Source organism: Ranitomeya variabilis, chromosome 4 (assembly GCF_051348905.1).
Source record: "Ranitomeya variabilis isolate aRanVar5 chromosome 4, aRanVar5.hap1, whole genome shotgun sequence".
Classification (NCBI taxonomy): Eukaryota; Metazoa; Chordata; class Amphibia; order Anura; family Dendrobatidae; genus Ranitomeya; species Ranitomeya variabilis.
The window spans coordinates 149,487,601-149,506,396 of NC_135235.1; the positions used below are offsets into that span (position 1 = coordinate 149,487,601).

Genomic DNA, 18,796 nt, shown 5'->3' on the forward strand with positions numbered 1-18,796 from the left:
CAGCATATCAAACCGCTTCTGCAGAGCAATATACCCCACAGTACCCAGGCTCACCGCTTCCAGCTGCTGCTCAGTCTTATGCCCCGCCTGCTGCCGCTTTTTCACCTTCCAGGTAACAGATTTCACATTTATAATCTTTATTTTTTTCCTATTTCCCAACTTCATGAGCTGTTTTCAGGTTCGCAAACCAAACTAGATTTTGTACATAAAACAAATTATTAATTTTACAATCAGTGCCTATTTGGGGCTTTCAACTTTGGAACTAGGCCAATATGGAGATTAAAGGTCAAATGATTATTTACTGAACATTATTTTGCCATCCATGCGTTAAGATTTCATTTTTTATAGGACCGTTTATAAAACATCACGTGACACATAGGCAATCAAATACTTTTTCTTTGTAGGAAATGAGAAAATAAGGACAGATCATTTCACAGATGATTTTTGAATTATGTTGTGAAATCTCTTTCAGGAAATATATCTTGAGCTAGATGTGTCCCCTATTTATGCCCCAAGATTAGGATGGGAAATTAATGCATCTTACTATAAATCCTTATAAAAGATATTCACTTTATGACCTCATTATTCCTAGGCATCTCAAGGAATTGAAAAAAGTTGGGGGAGGGGTAAATTGGGAGTGGCTCCATTCAAAGACACATGGCCAGTCTTGCTTATAACTTGCTGCACTGGTTCACTGAAATAGGTGCTATTAGTTTCAGCATGCATTATGTGAAACTACTTTAAAAAGGTATTTAAGAGCTTTAATTGTTATAGCTATACCAAGATTTATGTAAAGGAATATTTCTAAACAGATTAGATGCTGGTAAATCTCGAGGATGTGTCATCATTTAAAGCGAACCTGTCATCAGGGTTTAGCTAAGTAAACTACATTGCATTGTCAGGTTGGCGCTGTTGCACTGATAAAAATGATACCTGCGTTGAATTAATGAGGTGCTCCTGGGTGGACCTGTGTGGGGGTCTTTTTTGGTGCTCTGGCCTCATAGTCATCCTTCAGTGCTTAAATGACAGGTCACTGAATCTTCAGTGACCTGCCTCCTATACTAAATACTGCACTTTCTCAATTAAAATTGTGGTCTTTTATCCCTTAAACCCCAGAGGTATTTTCGTTTTTGTGTTTTCATTTTTTGCCCCCCCTCTTCCCAGAGCCTTAAGTTTTTTATTTTTTGGTCAAAACAGCCATGTGAGGGCTTGTTTTTGGCAGAACGAGTTGTACTTTTGAATGACAACATTAGTTTCACTATATCGCGTACTGGAAAATGGAATAAAAATTCCAAGTACAGTGAAATTACAAAAAAAGTGCAACTACACAATTGTTTTTGTTTGGCTTTTTTGCTAGGTTCACTAAATGCTAAAACTGACCTGCCGTTATGATTCTCCAGATCATTACGAGTTCATAGACACTAAACATGTTTAGGTTCTTTTTTATCTAAGTGGTGAAAAAAAATTCCAAAATTTGTTGAAAAAATAAATTGTGCCATTTTCCGATACATTTTTACAGACTCCATTTTGGTGCAGACAGATCTTTTCATCGCCCGTTATTGTATTTATTTTTTTTTTAATTCTTTATTTAAGTTTTCAAGTAACAAAACAAATATCAAAACATATAAGCTCACATACATATCTCAGATGTGCGCTGATTCAGTAGAGACTAAAATGCGCTTAAAGACGAATGTAATCAATACAGGCATAGCTGGAAGAAAACAAGTGAGCATAAAAACATTAACAACTTGTTCAGGTCTAGAGAAAATAGCCTTAAATTTAAGCATTGACCATAGATAGAAAATAAAGGCTATGAGATGTGACGGTAGGAATTTACGTAAGCAATTATTTGTTTCTGAGGGTTGAGGAAGGATATGTGACTCGTATAAAAGATGAGTCAGGCAAAATGGCTGGACAGCAAGGTGGCGGGCATGGCCACGGCATCGCATCAGAGGGTCTGGGGAGGGGAGAGGTGAGGTGAAGGTAAAAGTCATGCAAAGCAAAGCATTCCGGCAAAGATAGAGATGTGTATCAGAGGAAAGATCATCCAAGCCCGGCAGGGGGGGATGAAAATTTAATCCAGGGAAGCCAAGAGGTTTGAAATTTCTTGTGGGAGCGTGTTTCCCAACTAGAGAGTTCTTCTAAGCGATACAGGTCATGAACCTGTGAAATCCATTCTTTCAGCGTTTGAGGAGCTGGTTGCCTCCAATGTGTAGAAATTAGGTGTTTATCAGCTGCCAATAAAATGGGGAGCAGCTCGTGTTTCGCTGGCTTAAAAATAGAGGAGGGGAGGGAAAGTAATACATCTTGGGGAGTCAGATCTTGCGTCATTAGGTCCATACTGTGTAAAGATATATTTATGTCAGTCCAGAATTGTGATAATCCCGGGCAGAGCCAAAAAATATGTAGTAGGGTCCCTGTAGATTGTAAGCATCTCCAAGACAGTGGAGAATCCGTTAGCCCTAAGTGAAATAGTCGCTCCGGGGTTCTGTACCACCTGGAGAGAATTTTGAACCCGTTCTCTTGTAATAAGATACATCTGGAGAACCCGTGAGAGTTAGCAAGTACCTGTTGAGTTTCTTGGGGGATAGTGTAATTTTTAACTCTGACTCCCAAGAAGAGAGATATAGAGGTTTAAATTGGTTTGGGGTCTTGAAGAGGTTTGCATATAACTTGGAGACCAGTCTAGTAATTGGCGATTTCAATCTAACCAGAAATTCAAGCCAGAGCCAATCAGGGGGTTGTCTCTCGATTAATTTGAGTTTTGACATGATGTGGTGAGTATGGCTCTTCTGAAGGAAGTTGGAGGGTTGTTTTGTCGCATTGGTCGGCCAATGATCAGTACAGGGAACCTGTTTGGACAAAAATTGGGAGATTGTGACATTAGGCAGGGAATCCCAAAGTCCAAAAGCATCTACATAGTTAGGGTCCATTAGCCAGGGGGTAACTTTGAGCGGAATATTGTTAAGGAAAAGGCAGCATGGAAGGCCCGTTATTGTATTTTAATGCAATGTTGTGGTGACCCAAAAAAAATGTAATTCTGGCATTTTGACTTTTTTTCTTGTTACGCTGTTTAGCGATCAGGTTAAATTTTTTATATTGATAGATTGGGCGATTCTGAATGCGGCAATACCAAATATGTGCATCTTTGATTTACTTTATTGGTTTACTTTGAATGGGGCAAAAGGGGGTGATTTGAACTTTTATATTTTTTTATATTTTTAAAAACATTTTTTTTTTACTTTTGGCATGCTTCAATAGTCTCCATGGGAGACTAGAAGCTGCCATAACCCGATCAGCTCTGCTATATATAGGCGATGATCAGATTGCCTGTATGTAGCAGAAGGCAGCACTCATAGCAATCTGGCAGTGGCAACCATAGAGGTCTGCTGGAGACCTCTGGTTGTCATGCCAACCTATCGGTGACCCGTGGTCATGTGACACGGACACCGATGGGTGGGATTTCCAGCGTGCTTGCCAAATGCCACTGTCAGAGTTTGACAGCAGCATTTAATGGGTTAACAGCCACAAATGGTTCGCTATTCCTCCCGCGGCTGTTGTGTGCAAAACAGCTGACATGTGCCTGAAAAGATGTGGGCTCACTGCCGGAACCCAGATCAAAGGAAGGTTGTCCGACATCGACGTACTATTATGCCCGATGTCGGAAAGGGGTTAAGAAAAAATGTAGCTCCAGCAAAATGGCGCCTGCAGCTGCGCATGCGCAGTAGCGTCTATCTTGATGACAGGTTCACTTTAATGATTGGTAAGGTCCAGCCTCTAAGACCCTTTCCTAACCTGAGATCGAGGGGATGGATCATCACCTTTCATAAAGTGATGACATATCCTAATCACATGCTGCATTGGATGAAATTAGGTGAATCCTTCAGGTATCCCTTATTTATTAAAGGGTATCTGTCCCACTGACACTGCATTTCAATCTGCAGGCAGCATGTTATAGAGCAGAAGGAGCTGAGTAGATTAAACCCTTTCGCGACATGCGCCGTACATGTACTGCGCATGTCGGGTCCCCTGCTTTGATGTGCGCTCCGGCGGTGAGCGCACATCAAAGTCGCGACATGTCAGCTGTTTTGTACAGCTGACATGTGCGCGCAATAGCGGCGGGTGAAATCGCTATTCACCCGCCGCTATTAACCTGTTAAATGCCGCTGTCAAATGCAGACAGCGGCATTTAACTACCGCATCCGGCCGGGCGGCCGGAAATGATGTCATCGCCGACCCCCGTCACATGATCGGGGATCGGCGATGCATCAGGATGGTAACCATAGAGGTCCTTGAGACCTCTATGGTTACTGATGCCGGCCTGCTGTGAGCGACCCCCTGTGGTCGGCGCTCACAGCACACCTGCATTTCAGCTACATAACAGCCGATCGGGCTGTGCCTGCTTCTAGCCTCCCTTGGAGGCTATTGAAGCATGGCAAAAGTGAAAAAAAAAAGTTTTTAAAAATGTGAAAAAAATATTAAAAATATAAAAGTTTAAATCACCCCCCTTTCGCCCCATCCTAAATAAAACAATAATAAAAAAAAAACCTACACATATTTGGTATCGCCGTGTTCAGAATCGCCCGATCTATCAACTAAAAAAAGCATTAACCTGATCGCTGAACAGTGTAGCGAGAAAAAAATCCGAAACGCCAGAATTACTTTTTTTGGTCGCCGCGACATTGCGTTAAAATGCAATAACGGGCGATCAAAAGAACACATCTGCGCCGAAATGGTATCATTAAAAACATCAGCTCGGCATGCAAAAAATAAGCCCTCACCCGACCCCAGATCACGAAAATTGGAGACGCTACGGGTATCGGAAAATGGCACTTTTTTTTTTTTTTTTTTTTTTTTTTAAGCAAAGTTTGGAAATTTTTTTCACCACTTGGATAAAAAATAACCTAGACATGTTAGGTGTCTATGAACTCGTAATGACCTAGAGAATCATAATGGAAGGTTAGTTTTAGCATTTAGTGAACCTAGCAAAAAAGCCAGACAAAAAACAAGTGTGGGATTGCACTTTTTTTGCAATTTCACCGCATTTGGAATTTTTTTCCTGTTTTCTAGTACACGACATGGTAAAACCAATGATGTCGTTCAAAAGTACAACTCGTCCCGCAAAAAATTAGCCCTCACATGGCCATATTGACGGAAAAATAAAAAAGTTATGGCTCTGGGAAAGAGGGGAGCGAAAAACGAAAACACAAAAACGAAAAAGGGCCGCGGCATGAAGGGGTTAATATATAGTTTTCTGGGTGTTCCTTTCAGTGTCTGACAGCTTTCTTTTTATGTGAATAGATATATAACTGTCAGTCACTGATAGGACAGCTCTCTATACCACAAATCCCAGAAACAGTAGAGGATGAAATAATTAAAACACAGATAATTCTGACTATACACAAACATGGACTGTATGGACAAGATAAAAGGTTCCCTCTAATATTATCAATTAGCCAGAGAATAGAGCTGCAATAAATAGTGACTCTTCCTTGAGTACCCAACAAGCTCATAAATTACCTGGATTACAGTTACTTAATTAGTCCCCATGTAATGTTTTATTTCTCCTGTAGTGGCAACAGATGGGAATTAAACACTTGGTGCCAGGTTCCATTACAAAATAATGATGATCACTTAAGGTTCCAGCAGTAGACACTCTGTGATCGGCTATTTTTTTTACGGGGCTCTTCTACCAAAAAGAGAGTTTCTAAACCCATAAAGAATATCAATCTGATGAAACAAATGTTAATGAAACTACCTTAATTCCGTGCACATATAAAGTCAGGCAGTGTGGTGGCTCATCATGTAACTTGCGATAACAGTTTTGTTGTGTGTTTGAGTATAATGTGCGTTACTACTAGCACGTGTCTTAAGATGCTGTTCTGCTTATTGAGGGTGTTTGCTAGAAACACTATGGTGATCTACTTTGGTTTGTTGCATTTCCAATCCCAACATCCTTTGGAGAATAAGTAAAACGACCTCCAATAACCTGTACTTTTTTGTCACCGTGCCTTGATTGTTTTTGCTCCATGTGTTGCTCTGTGTCTCATGCTTTGCCATATCATTTTCAGACCATCTACAACTGCCACCAGTTCTCCTTCACAAATCAATCGCAGCCAGGGAGCTAAGAACCTGTCCGCTGCAGCCTCCACTATATCTTGTGCCATATCAGCACAGTCTAGGTATACATCTGCTTCTATGCTTCTTTTAACTCTTCTTTATATATCTGATTTTTTTCTAAATCATTCACACTTTTCAATTTTAAGCAATAACTTTACAATGTTATGAACAATGTCACAATGATTTATTTTTTGTATTTGTATTTAATATATCTACAGATCATTTGCCATAAGTCTTTTACGATCTGGTTTCTAAAAATGTTGTTGAAGTAAAAAAAAGAAATGAGACATTCCTCTCTTTCCTTCTGTTGAGGCTTTCTGTTTCTGAACAGAGCTGGCAGGCAGAAACTTGTGAGATACATCACCACTTGTGCACGCCTGCTCCTTTCACCAACACTTGGCTGATGTTTTATTATAGGCATCCTGACCTTGTAGGAAGTGCCTCAGACTAGTGCCACCTGCATAGAAACAGTAGTCTTCAGTAATGGTAAAATACATGACCAGGACTGCCTCTATGACAAATTGCTTATTTGTATAAAAATAAACAAATAATGTAAAAAAAATTGTGATACAGCATTTAGCATAGAAAAGTAGAATATTACATTAAAATATAACATTTCTAAAACACAGAACAACCAATCTAATAGTATGTCCTAAAGGCCCTGCTGCTTTTAACTAAATTCTGGCGTGATTTGAGGTCACAACGCAGTCCTTCCGTCCTGTATTCTTCCTTCCTGTATTCTTTTTTCTTCCTCTATTCTTCTTACCTTCCTCTATTCTTTCTTCTTTCCTCTTTTCTGCCTTCCTTCCTCTACACTTCCCTCGTCCATTCTTCCTTCCTCTATTCTTCCTTCTTTCCTTCCTCTATTCTTCCTTCCTCTATTTTTCCTGCCTTTCTTCCTTTAGTCTTCCTTCATTCCTCTAGTCTTCCGTCGTTCCTCTATTCTTCCTCTATTCTTTCTTACTTCCTCTATTCTTCCTTATTTCTTCCTTCCTTCCTCTATTCTTCCTTCCTCTTGTCTTCCGTCCTCTATTCTTCCTTATTTCTTCCTTCCTTCCTCTATTGTCCCTTCCTTTATTTTCCTTCCTTCCTCAATTCTTCCTCTATTTTTCTCTAATCTTCCTTCCTCTATTCATCCGTCCTTATTTTCTACCTTCCTCTATTGTTCCTCCTTCCTCTAGTTTTCCTTCTACTATTGTTCCTTCCTCTATTCTTCCTTCTTCTAGTCTCTCTTCCTCTAGTCTTCCTTCCTTTAGTCTTCCCTCCTCTATTCATCCTTCCTTAATTCTTCCTTTCTCTATTCATCCTTCCTTAATTCTTCCTTCCTGTAGTCTTCCTTCTGCTATTCTTCCTTCCTCTATTCTTCCTTCTTCTTCTATTCTTCCTTCCACAATTCTTTCTCTATTTTTTCTCTATTCTTCCTTCCTCTATTAATTCTTCCTTAATTCTTCATTCCTCTATTGTTCCTTCCTTCTTCTAGTCTTGCTCCCACTATTCTTCCTTCCTCTATTCTTTCTTCCCTCCTCCATTTTTCTTTCTACTATTCTTCCTTCCTTTCCATATTCTTATTTCCTCTATTTTTCCTTTGTCGCTCACTCTATTCTTCCTTCCTTCCTCTATTTTTCCTTTCTCTTCCTTCCTCTACTCTTCCTTTTGCCCATCCTCTATTTTTTCCTTCCTTAATTCTTCCTTCTTCTATTCTTCCTCTCTCTATTCTTCTTTATTTACGCTATTCTTCCTTTCTTCCTTCCTCTATTCTTCCTTCCTTTCTTCTTCTATTCTTCTTTCCTCTAGTCTTCCTTCCCTCCTCTATTCTTCCTTCCTCTATTCTTCCTTTCTTCCTTCCTCTATTCTTTCTTCCTTCATCTATTCTTTATTCCTTCCTCTATACTCTCTTCATTCATTTATTATTCCTTCCTCTATTCTTCGATTCTTTATTTTTATTCCTTCCTATATTGCTAATTTCTTCCTTCTTCTATTCTTCCTTAATTCTTCCTTACTGTATTCTTCCTTCCTTCTTCTATTTTTCCTTCTGCTATTCTTCATTCCTCTATTCATCCTTCCCCATTTCCCCTTCTTTCCTTTATTTTCCTTCCTTCCTCAATTCTTCCTCTATTTTTTCTCTATTCTTCCATCCTCCATTCATCTTTTCTTAATTCTTCCTTCATCTATTGATCCTTCCTTTCTCGAATCTTCCTTCCTTCTTCTGTTCTTCTTTCTTCTATTCTCCCTTAGTCTAGTCTTCCATCCTTTAGTCTTCCCTCCTCTATTCTTCCTTCCTCTAGTCTTCCTTCCTTGTTCTATTACTCCTTTCTTCTTCTAGTCTTCCTTCTGCTATTCTTCCTTCCTTCCATCTTCCTTCTTCCTCTATTCTTCCTTCCTTCCACAATTCTTCCTCCTTATTTTTTCTCTATTTTTCCTTCATTCATTCTTCCTTCCTCTATTCAATCTTCCTTAATTATTTCTTCCTCAAATGTTCCTTCCTTCCTCTAGTCTTTCTTCTGCTTTTCTTCCTTCCTCTATGCTTTCTTCCCTCCTCCATTTTTCCTTCCTCTATTCTTCCTTCCTTCCCATATTCTTATTTCCTCTATTTTTCCTTCCTCTATTTTCCTTTGTCACTAGCTCTATTCTTCCTTCCTCCCTCTATTTTTCCTTTCTTCCTTCCTCTACTCTTCCTTTTGTCCTTCCTCTATTCTTCCTTCCTTAATTTTTCCTTCCTCTTTTCTTCCTCCCTCTATTCTTCCTTATTTATGCTATTGTTCCTTTCTTACTTCCTCTATTCTTCCTTCCTCTATTCTTCCTCTATTCCTCCTTCCTCTATTCATTCTTCCTGTATTCTTCCTTCATCTAGTCTTCCTTTCTTCTTCTATTCTTTCTTCCTTCATCTATTCTGCCTTAATTCTTCCTATGTTTTTCCTTTCTCTAGTCTTCCTTCCTTTCTTCTTCCTTTCTTCCTTCCTCTATTCTTCCTTCCTTCCTCTATTCTTTATTCCTTCCTCTATACGCTCTTCCTTCCTCTATTCTTTCTTACTTCCTCTATTGTTCCTGTATTCTTCATTCTTCCATCATTTATTCTTCCTTCCTTCCTATATTGTTCCTTTCTTCCTTCCTCTATTCTTCCTTCATTCTTCCTTGCTGTATTCTGCCTTCCTTCCTCTATTCTTCCTTCCTCTATTTTTCCTTCCACTATTCTTCCTTCCTCTATTCTTCCTTCCTCCATTCTCCCTTCCTTCCTTTATTTTCCTACCTTCCTCAATTCTTCCTCTATTATTTCTCTATTCTTCCTTACTCTATTCATAATTCCTTGATTCTTCCTTAATCTATTCTTCCTTCCTTCCTCTGTTCTTCCTTATTCTATTCCTTCTTCCTCTAGTCTTCCCTCCTTTAGTTTTCCTTCCTCCATTCATTCTTCTTGTATTCTTCCTTCCTCTATTCTTCCTTTCTTCCTCTATTCTTTCTTACTTTCTCTATTCTTTCTTCCTTCATCTATTCTGCCTTAATCCTTCCTCTAGTTTTCCTTTCTCTAGTCTTCCTTCCTCTATTCTTCCTTCCTTCCTCTATTCTTTATTCCTTCCTCCACACTCTATTCCCTCCTCTATTCTTTCTTCCTTCCTCTATTCTTCCTTCCTTCTGCTATTCTTCCTTCTTTCCTCTATTCTTCCCTTATTCCTCCTTCCTCTATTCTTCATTCATTCTTCTTATATTCTTCCTTCCTCTATTCTTCCATTCTTTCTTCCTTCCTCTATTTTTCCTTTCTATATTCTTTCTTCCTTCATCTATTCTGCCTTAATCCTTTCTCTATTTTCCTTCTTCTAGTCTTCCTTCCTCTAGTCCTCCTTTCTTCCTCTATTCTTCTTTCCTCCCTCTAATCTTTCTTCCTTCTTCTAAACACTCTTCCTTCCTCTGCACTCTCTTTCTTCCTCTATACTCTCTTTCTTCCTCAATTGTTCCTATATTCTTCCTTTCTCTATTCTTCCTTCCTTTTGCTTCTTTCCTCTGTTTGTTCTTCCTTCCTCTATTTGTTCTTTATTCCTCTATTCCTCCTTCCTTTATTCTTCCATCCTCTATTCTTTCTTCCTTCCCATATTGTTCCTTTCTTCCATCCTCTATTCTTCCTTCATTTTTCCTTACTGCATTCTTCCTTCCTCCATTTTTCCTTCAGCTATTCTTCCTTCCTCTAATCTTCCTTCCTCCATTCTCCCTTCCTTCCTTTATTTTCCTTCCTTTCTCTATTCTTCCTCTATTTTTTCTCTATTCTTCCTTCCTTAATTCATCCTTCCTTCCTTAATTCTTCCGCTATTCTTCCTTCCTTAATTCTCCCTTCTTCTACTCTTCTTTTTTCCTCTAATCTTCCTTCCTTCCTCTATTCTTCCATCTTCCATTCTCCCCTCCTCTAATCTTCCTTCTTTTAGTCTTCACTCCTCTATTCACTATTTTTCCTTCTTCTATTTTTCCTTTGATGCTCGCTCTATTCTTCCTTCCTTCCTCCCTCTATTTTTCCTTTCTCTACTCTTCCTTCCTCTATTCTTCCTTCCTCTAGTCTTCCTTCCCTTCTCTATTCTTCCTTTCTTTCTCCTTCCTCTATTCTTCATTCATTCTTCCTGTATTCTTCCTTCCTCTATTCTTTCTTCCTTCCTCTATTCTTCCTTTCTTCCTCTATTCTTCCTTCCTTCATCTATTCTTTCTTCCTTCCTCTTTTCTCTCTTCCTGTCTCTATTCTCTCTTCCTTCCTCTATTGTTCATTTATTCTTCCTTCCTCTATTCTCTCTTCCATCCTCTATTCTCTCTTCCGTCATCTTTTCTTCCTTCCTTTATTGCCCCTTTCTTTCTTCCTCTATTCTTCCTTCATTACTCCTTACTGTATTCTTCCTTCCTTCCTCTATTCTTCCTTCCTCTATTCTTCTTTCATCCTTCCTCTATTTGTTTCTTTATTCTTCCTTCCTGTATTCCTCTATTCTTTCTTCCTCCTCTATTCTTTGTTGCTTCCTCTTTTCTTCCTTCCTCTATTCTTCTTGCCTCTATACTTCCTCCCTCCCTATTTTCTTCCTTACTTCCCCTATTCTTCCATCCTTATCTCCCCTATTATTCCTTCCTTCCTCTATTCTTCATTCATTCTTTCCTCTATTCATTCTTCCTTCCTCTATTCATTCTTCCTTCCTCTATTCTTTCTTCTTTCTTTCCTTCCATCCTTCATTCTTCCCTGACATATGCAGCCTGGTCTGATATTCTATAATACAACCAGATCCAATAGGTTCCTAACATACCTGTCACACATATATTGCACCATGTGTATAATTTGCTCTCTGCCCTCACCACCACATATTCTTTCCATTTGAATATTGAGCCGCTTTTTTACCATCTGGCGCCTGATATTTGGACACTGGACCACCATTTTTTTAGCGACTTTACAGTCTTATGTCTCTACCTGAGCATTATGTTCAGGTCGTATGAAAAATGATCTGATTTTCATCCGGAAAACTCAGACAATTTTCATCCGTATTGTCATCCGTGTGCCATCAGTGTCCCATCCATGTGTCTGTATTTTACGTTTTTCAATGTGACATCTGTGCAAGATGTGGCATACGTATTTATACATCAACAGTTTAAAATGTACATGATGAAATGCAGTTTGCTATGCTAATAATTGCAATGCTTCCATAAAAATCGGATTCAATACTTATGTTTTGTATAGGACAATACATTTGAAAAGGCAAGTTTTATCCGATATACAAAAGAGAAAAGTGCATGCTACTGGATCATTGTCGTAAAACTGTTATCCGAACAGCCCTACTTAATTACACTGGTCACTGTGCTGTCTGATTTTTACTTATATAGCATACTTTTGTATAATACACTGGACTGAATGAGCCGATAAGGAGAAAAGGAAGCCAATTTAAATTTGCTGGTAAATTGGTACATTTGGGTATCTTATGTTTAAGACTAGAAGGTCATTCAAATATTCTAACATGTCAATATGAACAATTGGTTTCACAGAATTTACCTTAACCTTTCAGAATTAGTTTCTTCTTTTTTTTTACATCAGATATATTTTCTATGATATGACTTACATTTCCCTTCTAGGATTTTCTACCAGAAAAGCTGTAGATGGGAAGGGGCATTTTACACTAATTTTATTTTGACATTCCAGGTACTCATGCAAAACAAAAAATATGTTAACATTGTTTATTCAAGTTTACAGGATTCGGAAAGACACATCACATTCCTCACAAATGTAAATTGCTATTATTATTTGTAAGATAGTCCTCAATCAGAACCACGATAATCTTCTGCAAAAAAAAATTTTCCGGTTAGAAGGCATTTAAACAAAAACTCCAATGTCTGTTTCAAGATAGTGTGATCTGGATTACAGCTCTATTCTGCAAATCAAATTGTACCTGGTCTTTTCGTTTTCGCCAACCTTAAGGACCTCTGAATCCTTCACACATTTTAGGCAGTGGTCAAGCATGTGCACTCCATGTAGGTAAAACATATGGGAAACAGCTGAGGGAGAGTGCTTAGTTAGTTCCATAATCTGGAAACAAACTGAACTCTCGTTTCATACAAACCTCTTCTTAGCTTGAACATGTGAGTGAAGTAGAGGGAAGATACCATGGTCCCTCATTTTAAAATGGGTGGGAAATCAGATATTTATGAAGTTAGGAGTCAACACCAAATAATATATGTTTTCTCCAGAATATTAAAGAGAATCCATCACCAGACTTAACATTATACATTTCATAAAATATTAAAATTATCTCTCAAACCTGATGAGACTGATTTATTTACTTAGAAAAGCCACGATAGAATAATTGTATAATCCTTTTTGGAATCTAAACTCAGGTCTTCCCACCTAGCCTGATTGACAAGCTCCTCACTGTCCCTCCTACCCTGCTGCTGGGATCTGACACAAGGCACAGCTTCCATCAGCAGGCTGGGTGGGTAGAGATTGAATACAATTGGATTTATGAGGTCTTCCACTCTTCGGTTGGGCTTATAAAATGCCTACTTTAAAGATAGGGTTGCGCAGGTATTTTGACATGATTTTAAAAGTAACTACACCAGTTTTGTCTGGTCTAAAAGGTCTATTTAATAAAGTATACAGTTTAATATGGAATCTGATAACAGATCTGCTTAAAGAATTGACGATATTTGCTTGGCTCACACTATATAAAATATGTAAAAGCATTACTTTTCATTTTTAATGGCCTAAACATTTCAGCAATTTTAGGTCACTATCTAACATTTCATTCTCAAAAAGCAGATTTTATATACTTTGACATGTTCCTTTTCTTCCCATTCAATTGTTTCAACGGGAAGACACAAATATAAGTCTCCCATGCTGCCACCAGCCTTGGAAGCCCTTTCTATTACTCCTATATTCACTACTTCACCTCTGCTCAAGAAGAGAATCATACCCAAAAGAACTGGTGTATACAAAAGAATTGGTCTCTCAAACCTACCAAGAAAAGTGTATCAGAGGTACAGCTACGAAAGCTGGCTGGTTATTAACTTCATTCAGTGCCGAGAGGTCAGCAACTCTTCTCCCATGGTCTGACGAGGACTCGACAGTGTGCACATGGGTGCTGCTCTTCTCATGTTGTCACTGATCACTCTGTTGTCAGACAAAGGTTAAAAGGAAATTATCACTTTATGACTATATGATTTTTATCTGATCCTAAGGCTTTTTTAGACTAATATTTTGTTAAATTGAAATAGCTAAATACAATTATCTACATTGTTACAATCTTTTACTACACCTGGATTATTTATCAAGCATACTGTTATAGTGATAGGGACTTAGAGATTCACAAACTGTGATTTATTGATCTAATTTACTAATTTAAGTTTTACATATAGCAACGGATAAGAAAAACTTAGTTAAAGGACTTGTCCATCCCTTTTTGAGAGAAACCAATGATTAGCTGTAATCAGTGTTTTACTTCCTTGCACTGCCCCCGCAGGTGAAATAAAGCCGTGTACAGATCCCGTTTACAAGTACGAGCTATGCACGTAGTGCATAGGAAGGGCAGGGAGTCCAGAGCCAGAAACTCTTTTTATAGCCACAGATGGAGTACTAAACAGAGGTCCCTTCTCTGACTTTCCATGATATCTTGTAAAAATAAAGTGATACTTTATTCTTTTAAAATCTTATGACATTACACACTTTTGCTCAATGAAAGTGATAATTTCCCTTTAAAGAGTTCAAAGCGATTCATCACCTTGCAAGCGCTTATAGGTTTTGAGTGGACTATATCCTTCCTCAATATTGGTGTGCTCCTCCTGGTGCTTTCAGACATCATGTTGAGAACTGAGCTTGCTCTTTCATTGCTTAGTAATAATGGCTAACAACGCTGCTGGTGTCATCCATTCTGTAAGTAACTATAGTTTTAGTCACTCTAATTCTATCAATACTCCATTACTTAAGCCCACATTAAGTGTTCACATGCTGTTCATTTCTTTAAAAAAAAACTAAAGAGAAACATCCACATCTCGACTCACTAATCAAAAGTTTATATTTTATTAGAGAGGTGTTTAATGTTACCATCCTCACTAAATATTGCACAAGTGTTAAAGGGACTCTCAGTGCATCATTGCATGGCCAAATGATTAAGTGCACCTTCACATCTGCTTGTTTTCCATCTATCTACACCTCTCCTTTTTTGATATTCAGCTCTGGCTTGATAGAGCTTGAAAGGGGTGGAGATGTACGAAAAACAAGCAGATGGGAAGGTGCACTTAAACACTTGGCTACGCAATGATACACTGAGCTTTGGTTTGAAAAGTAATTCTGTGCTGACAGTTCCTTTAAATGTAAATTATAGGTACATTTTCAATAATTATTTTATAAACGTGAGTATAGCTATTTTTACACTATTTTAAACGGGTTTCCCCACCAAAAAAGTTCATTTTAATCAACATTATAATTAATAGATATTGCAATAATAATAAGTTCCACAATTAGATGAGTTTAAAAAATGTTCCTGTGCTGAGATAATCTTATAAATGTGCCCCTGCTGTGTACTGTGTAATGGCTGTGTCTTACCGTACAGGAACATGGTCTGATCATACCACAGCTCCTGGGCAGGGAAGGACACAAAGGAGAGGATACAGACAGGACAGCACGGGATCACAGCTGATTCTTTCTTTCAGGTAAAACAATGTTTAAAACAGGCAGGGAAATGTTTTCCCTCACAAAAAGAATCAGCTGTGATCCCATGCTGTCCTGTCTGTATATTCTTTTACTTTCTTCCTGCCCAGGAGCTGTGATATGATCAGACCATGTCCCTGTATGGTCAGACACAGCCATTACACAGTACACAGCAGGGGCAAATTTATAAGATTATCTCAGCACAGGATCACTTTTTTTTTAACACATCCAATAGTGGAACTTATTGTTCTTCAAAGATCTAATGATTCAAATGTACTTGGGAAAGACAAGACAACCCACGAAACTTCCAGTACACTATTATTTTAAACCTTTGTAATTTTATGCTTAAGTCAAAGTTGCAAAGTACACATGTGCTAAGACCTCAACGGCAAGAAACGTTGTCATTGCTGGTTTAGCTGTACTGACTGATCTCAAGGGCATTAAGGCACTTGGAGAGCGGGTGCCCATCTAGTGGTGAATCCCATCATCAGAACTCCTCAGAAAAGCTGCATTTTTTACAAGAACAAGAAGTGAGAAGATAGCCCCAAATAGTCAAAAGGACGTAGAGCAAAAATCCCACCAAACTCTTCTGTCTTGGCTAACAAATCTCCAACCCTAGTTCAATTACTGAATCAGTACAGTAATTTTCTTCATTAGTTTCAACTTGACAATTATCTGTAAAGTAGGACTTTTCGTCAACGTCTACCTCATCCATTGATGGTTATGATTGGACTTCTTATGACTACTCTATTTCTTGGAGCTCCTGTTTATTATTGTTAATGTCATAGGCGACAATCACTCATGTGGTTTTATAGGCACTTTATATGGCAGCTTTTTGTGCTAAAGCCAGAAGTAGTTCTAAAAAGATTGAAAAGTATAAAAGACAGTCTGATACTTATCCACCTTGTATCCCCTTCCTGTGCTTAGCTTAACCCCTTCACAGCCAATTACGTATAGGTACGTCATCGGTCGTGTCCTGCCTTTATTACAGCTCCAGCGCTGAGTCCACATCTTTTTCTGCATATGACAGCAGATCTGATGTCATGTGGATATATTGACGGAAAATTTTTAAAAATTATGGCTCTTGGAAGAAGGCAAGGAAAAAACTAAAATAAAAAATGGAAAATCGCCCTGGGGTGAAGGATTAAGACACTGTACGAAAAACTGCCTCAAAAGCTGCTACAAAACTGCATGTGATTCAAGCCAAAAGCTATATATTTTCACAGTATTCTGTATAATGCAAAATCTTGTTTCTGGTGAAAACAATGTACCCATAAAGCTCAAAAAACATGTATTAGAAAGTGTTGTTTTCAGAATAGTTTTTTATGCTGAATACAGTTAGTATAACGCTTTCCTTTATATCCCACATTACTTTTTACTCCACTCTTGCCTTTGGATCAAAAATATTTCTCCAAAACTGCACCAAAAACTGTATGTGTGTTTCCAGCCTCCATTATACAGAAATGTAGCATTAATATATGTTATTTTGAATATATGGCAACATGTCTTGCTTTTCAGATAAATGATTTTAAAGATTTAAAATATTTTGTGTAAATGTTATTTAGGATTTCTAGAGGCATACTGTATTTTAAATATTGGCAAAAAAAAATCATTTTTTTTTCATTCCCTTAATACAAAAATGGAAAAAGAAAGCTGACAAGCATCAAAATTAACTTACTAAATGCTACATCCATGTGCATATCATTGATAGCTTGATTAAACCTAAAAAGTAACAGAATTTATCATTCTTTCAGCTAGATGCAGTCATTGGCTTTAGGTTGTTTTTTTGTGGCTACCTCTAATGCAGTGACTTACACAAAGCAGACTGAAAATATTTTGTATATGATAAGAACCCAATGAGGAGACGTGGTGAGGGTCAAGATTTGCGCTCACTATCATCTAACAAAGGTGAACACTTGCTTTTTTCAGCCTTCATCAGCAAGCCTCCTTTTCTTCCAGCTTCCAGTCTAAAATAAGGTATTTGTGTCAAAATAAATGTGTGAAGTACTAATGAAAAGTTCTTTGTGAGACTTGTGGCAACTCATCATTGGCTAAAGTGTGTGTTACATATGATAAAGCTATTGTAGTATCGTAGTATGTGGCTCTATATAATATCTAATATCTCTGACGTAGAGTAGTGTAGTATCTTGATTTATTAGTTTGCATGAGCTAAATGTGCGTTGCATACAGTTTTAGTAGATTGTATTGCAATGATTAATGGTTAAAGGGGTAGTCTCCTTTATTAAAATTGCTTTCATTAGTTAGGCAGCATGAACATAGTCAAATCTGTCTGCAATTGACTTGCTTTTTCTTTCTGCTGTCATTCTCCTGCAACAAGAGCTGTCATCTTACATAGTATACAGCTTGTTGCCAAGGAGGTTGACCACGAGAGTCTGGCTGAGTAGGCACAGTAGTTATATTCTGCACTGAGGAGTTAACTCTAGATATACTAGCCACCTCTCGCCAACCCATTATATTTAGCCGTTAGACAGATGCTCACCTCCTTTTCGATGTCAGCCCATGACTTAGCTGCTGTTATCAGTTGTGCTCTATTGGCAGTATCCAGGCTGAAAAGTTGTCTCCTGAGATCCCAGCTACCTCTCACCAGACCATTGATTTCTATATAACAGTTAGACAGCTACTCACCTCCCTCTCCCTGTCAGCTCCTGACCAAATTCTTGCTAGCAGTTCAGCTCAGCATTAGGATGAAGCTATTGAACCACAAATATCACTCCACGAGGAGTGCCTGCAACAATTATGTGAAGAGACTGGAAGATTGTTTGCTGTTGAGGACACAAGTTGAGAATAGCCCTTTAACTACTACCCTTATAGCAATCGCCTCTAAAGAGACATAACTCCTGCTCATATTCCCTATTCAAGGGTATGGACATCATAGAGACACTTACTCAATGGGGAGCAACTATTCTATGGTTCTTTGTACCTCTCAGATGCTGTAAAGAAGCCCTTTCAGATGGTATCCCCTAGAGAAGAGAATCTCACCAGATTTTGCACTGGTAAAATTACAGAAAATCCCATGCCCCATAATACTAAGGGGAATTATTTGATTAGCTAATGACACTTTTTCTCTCATCTTCTGGCCCTTTTTGTGTTTTTCTCAGAAGTGATAGGTCCTTTTTAAAATAGGAGCCATACGCGAACAATTACCCAGGCGACTGCTCAGTTTTCCGATAACTGGTGGACATCTGTGGACTTCATATCCAATACTATTACATCTCACAATGAATATTCTTATTTGCTTTCAGTTCTTCTAGCCAAGCTTATTCTTCGGTCACTGCTGCCAAAGGTCCCACGCCTTATGGAGGGTACAATGAGGCTTCAGCGCCTGCTGCCAAGCCCCGAGTAGTAACTACTGCAAGTATCAAACCATCTGTTTACCAACCAAGCCAAGGTACGGTGGCACAGGATAATTACATCCTGCAATAATGCTCAGATAATTGCTGCTCTGTTCAGTAAAGACAGTGTGAAGCCGAGGTCACAACAGACAATGGGATTTTTACCATCTATTGT

At 38.4% G+C, this 18,796-nt stretch overlaps 1 protein-coding gene and 1 long non-coding RNA gene across 2 annotated transcripts in view; both read left to right on the plus strand.

Moving 5' to 3' along the window:
- Positions 1-17,223, plus strand: part of LOC143770073 (uncharacterized) — a 44,259-nt gene extending 27,036 nt beyond the window's left edge. The window contains exon 3 of the long non-coding RNA XR_013214542.1: positions 17,198-17,223. This is a non-coding gene — a long non-coding RNA (uncharacterized LOC143770073). The remainder of the gene's footprint in view (positions 1-17,197) is intronic.
- Positions 1-18,796, plus strand: part of LDB3 (LIM domain binding 3) — a 291,111-nt gene that overhangs the window by 199,492 nt on the left and 72,823 nt on the right. The window contains exon 9 of the mRNA XM_077259320.1: positions 18,532-18,677. Coding sequence (XP_077115435.1) covers positions 18,532-18,677 — 146 coding nt within the window. The remainder of the gene's footprint in view (positions 1-18,531; positions 18,678-18,796) is intronic.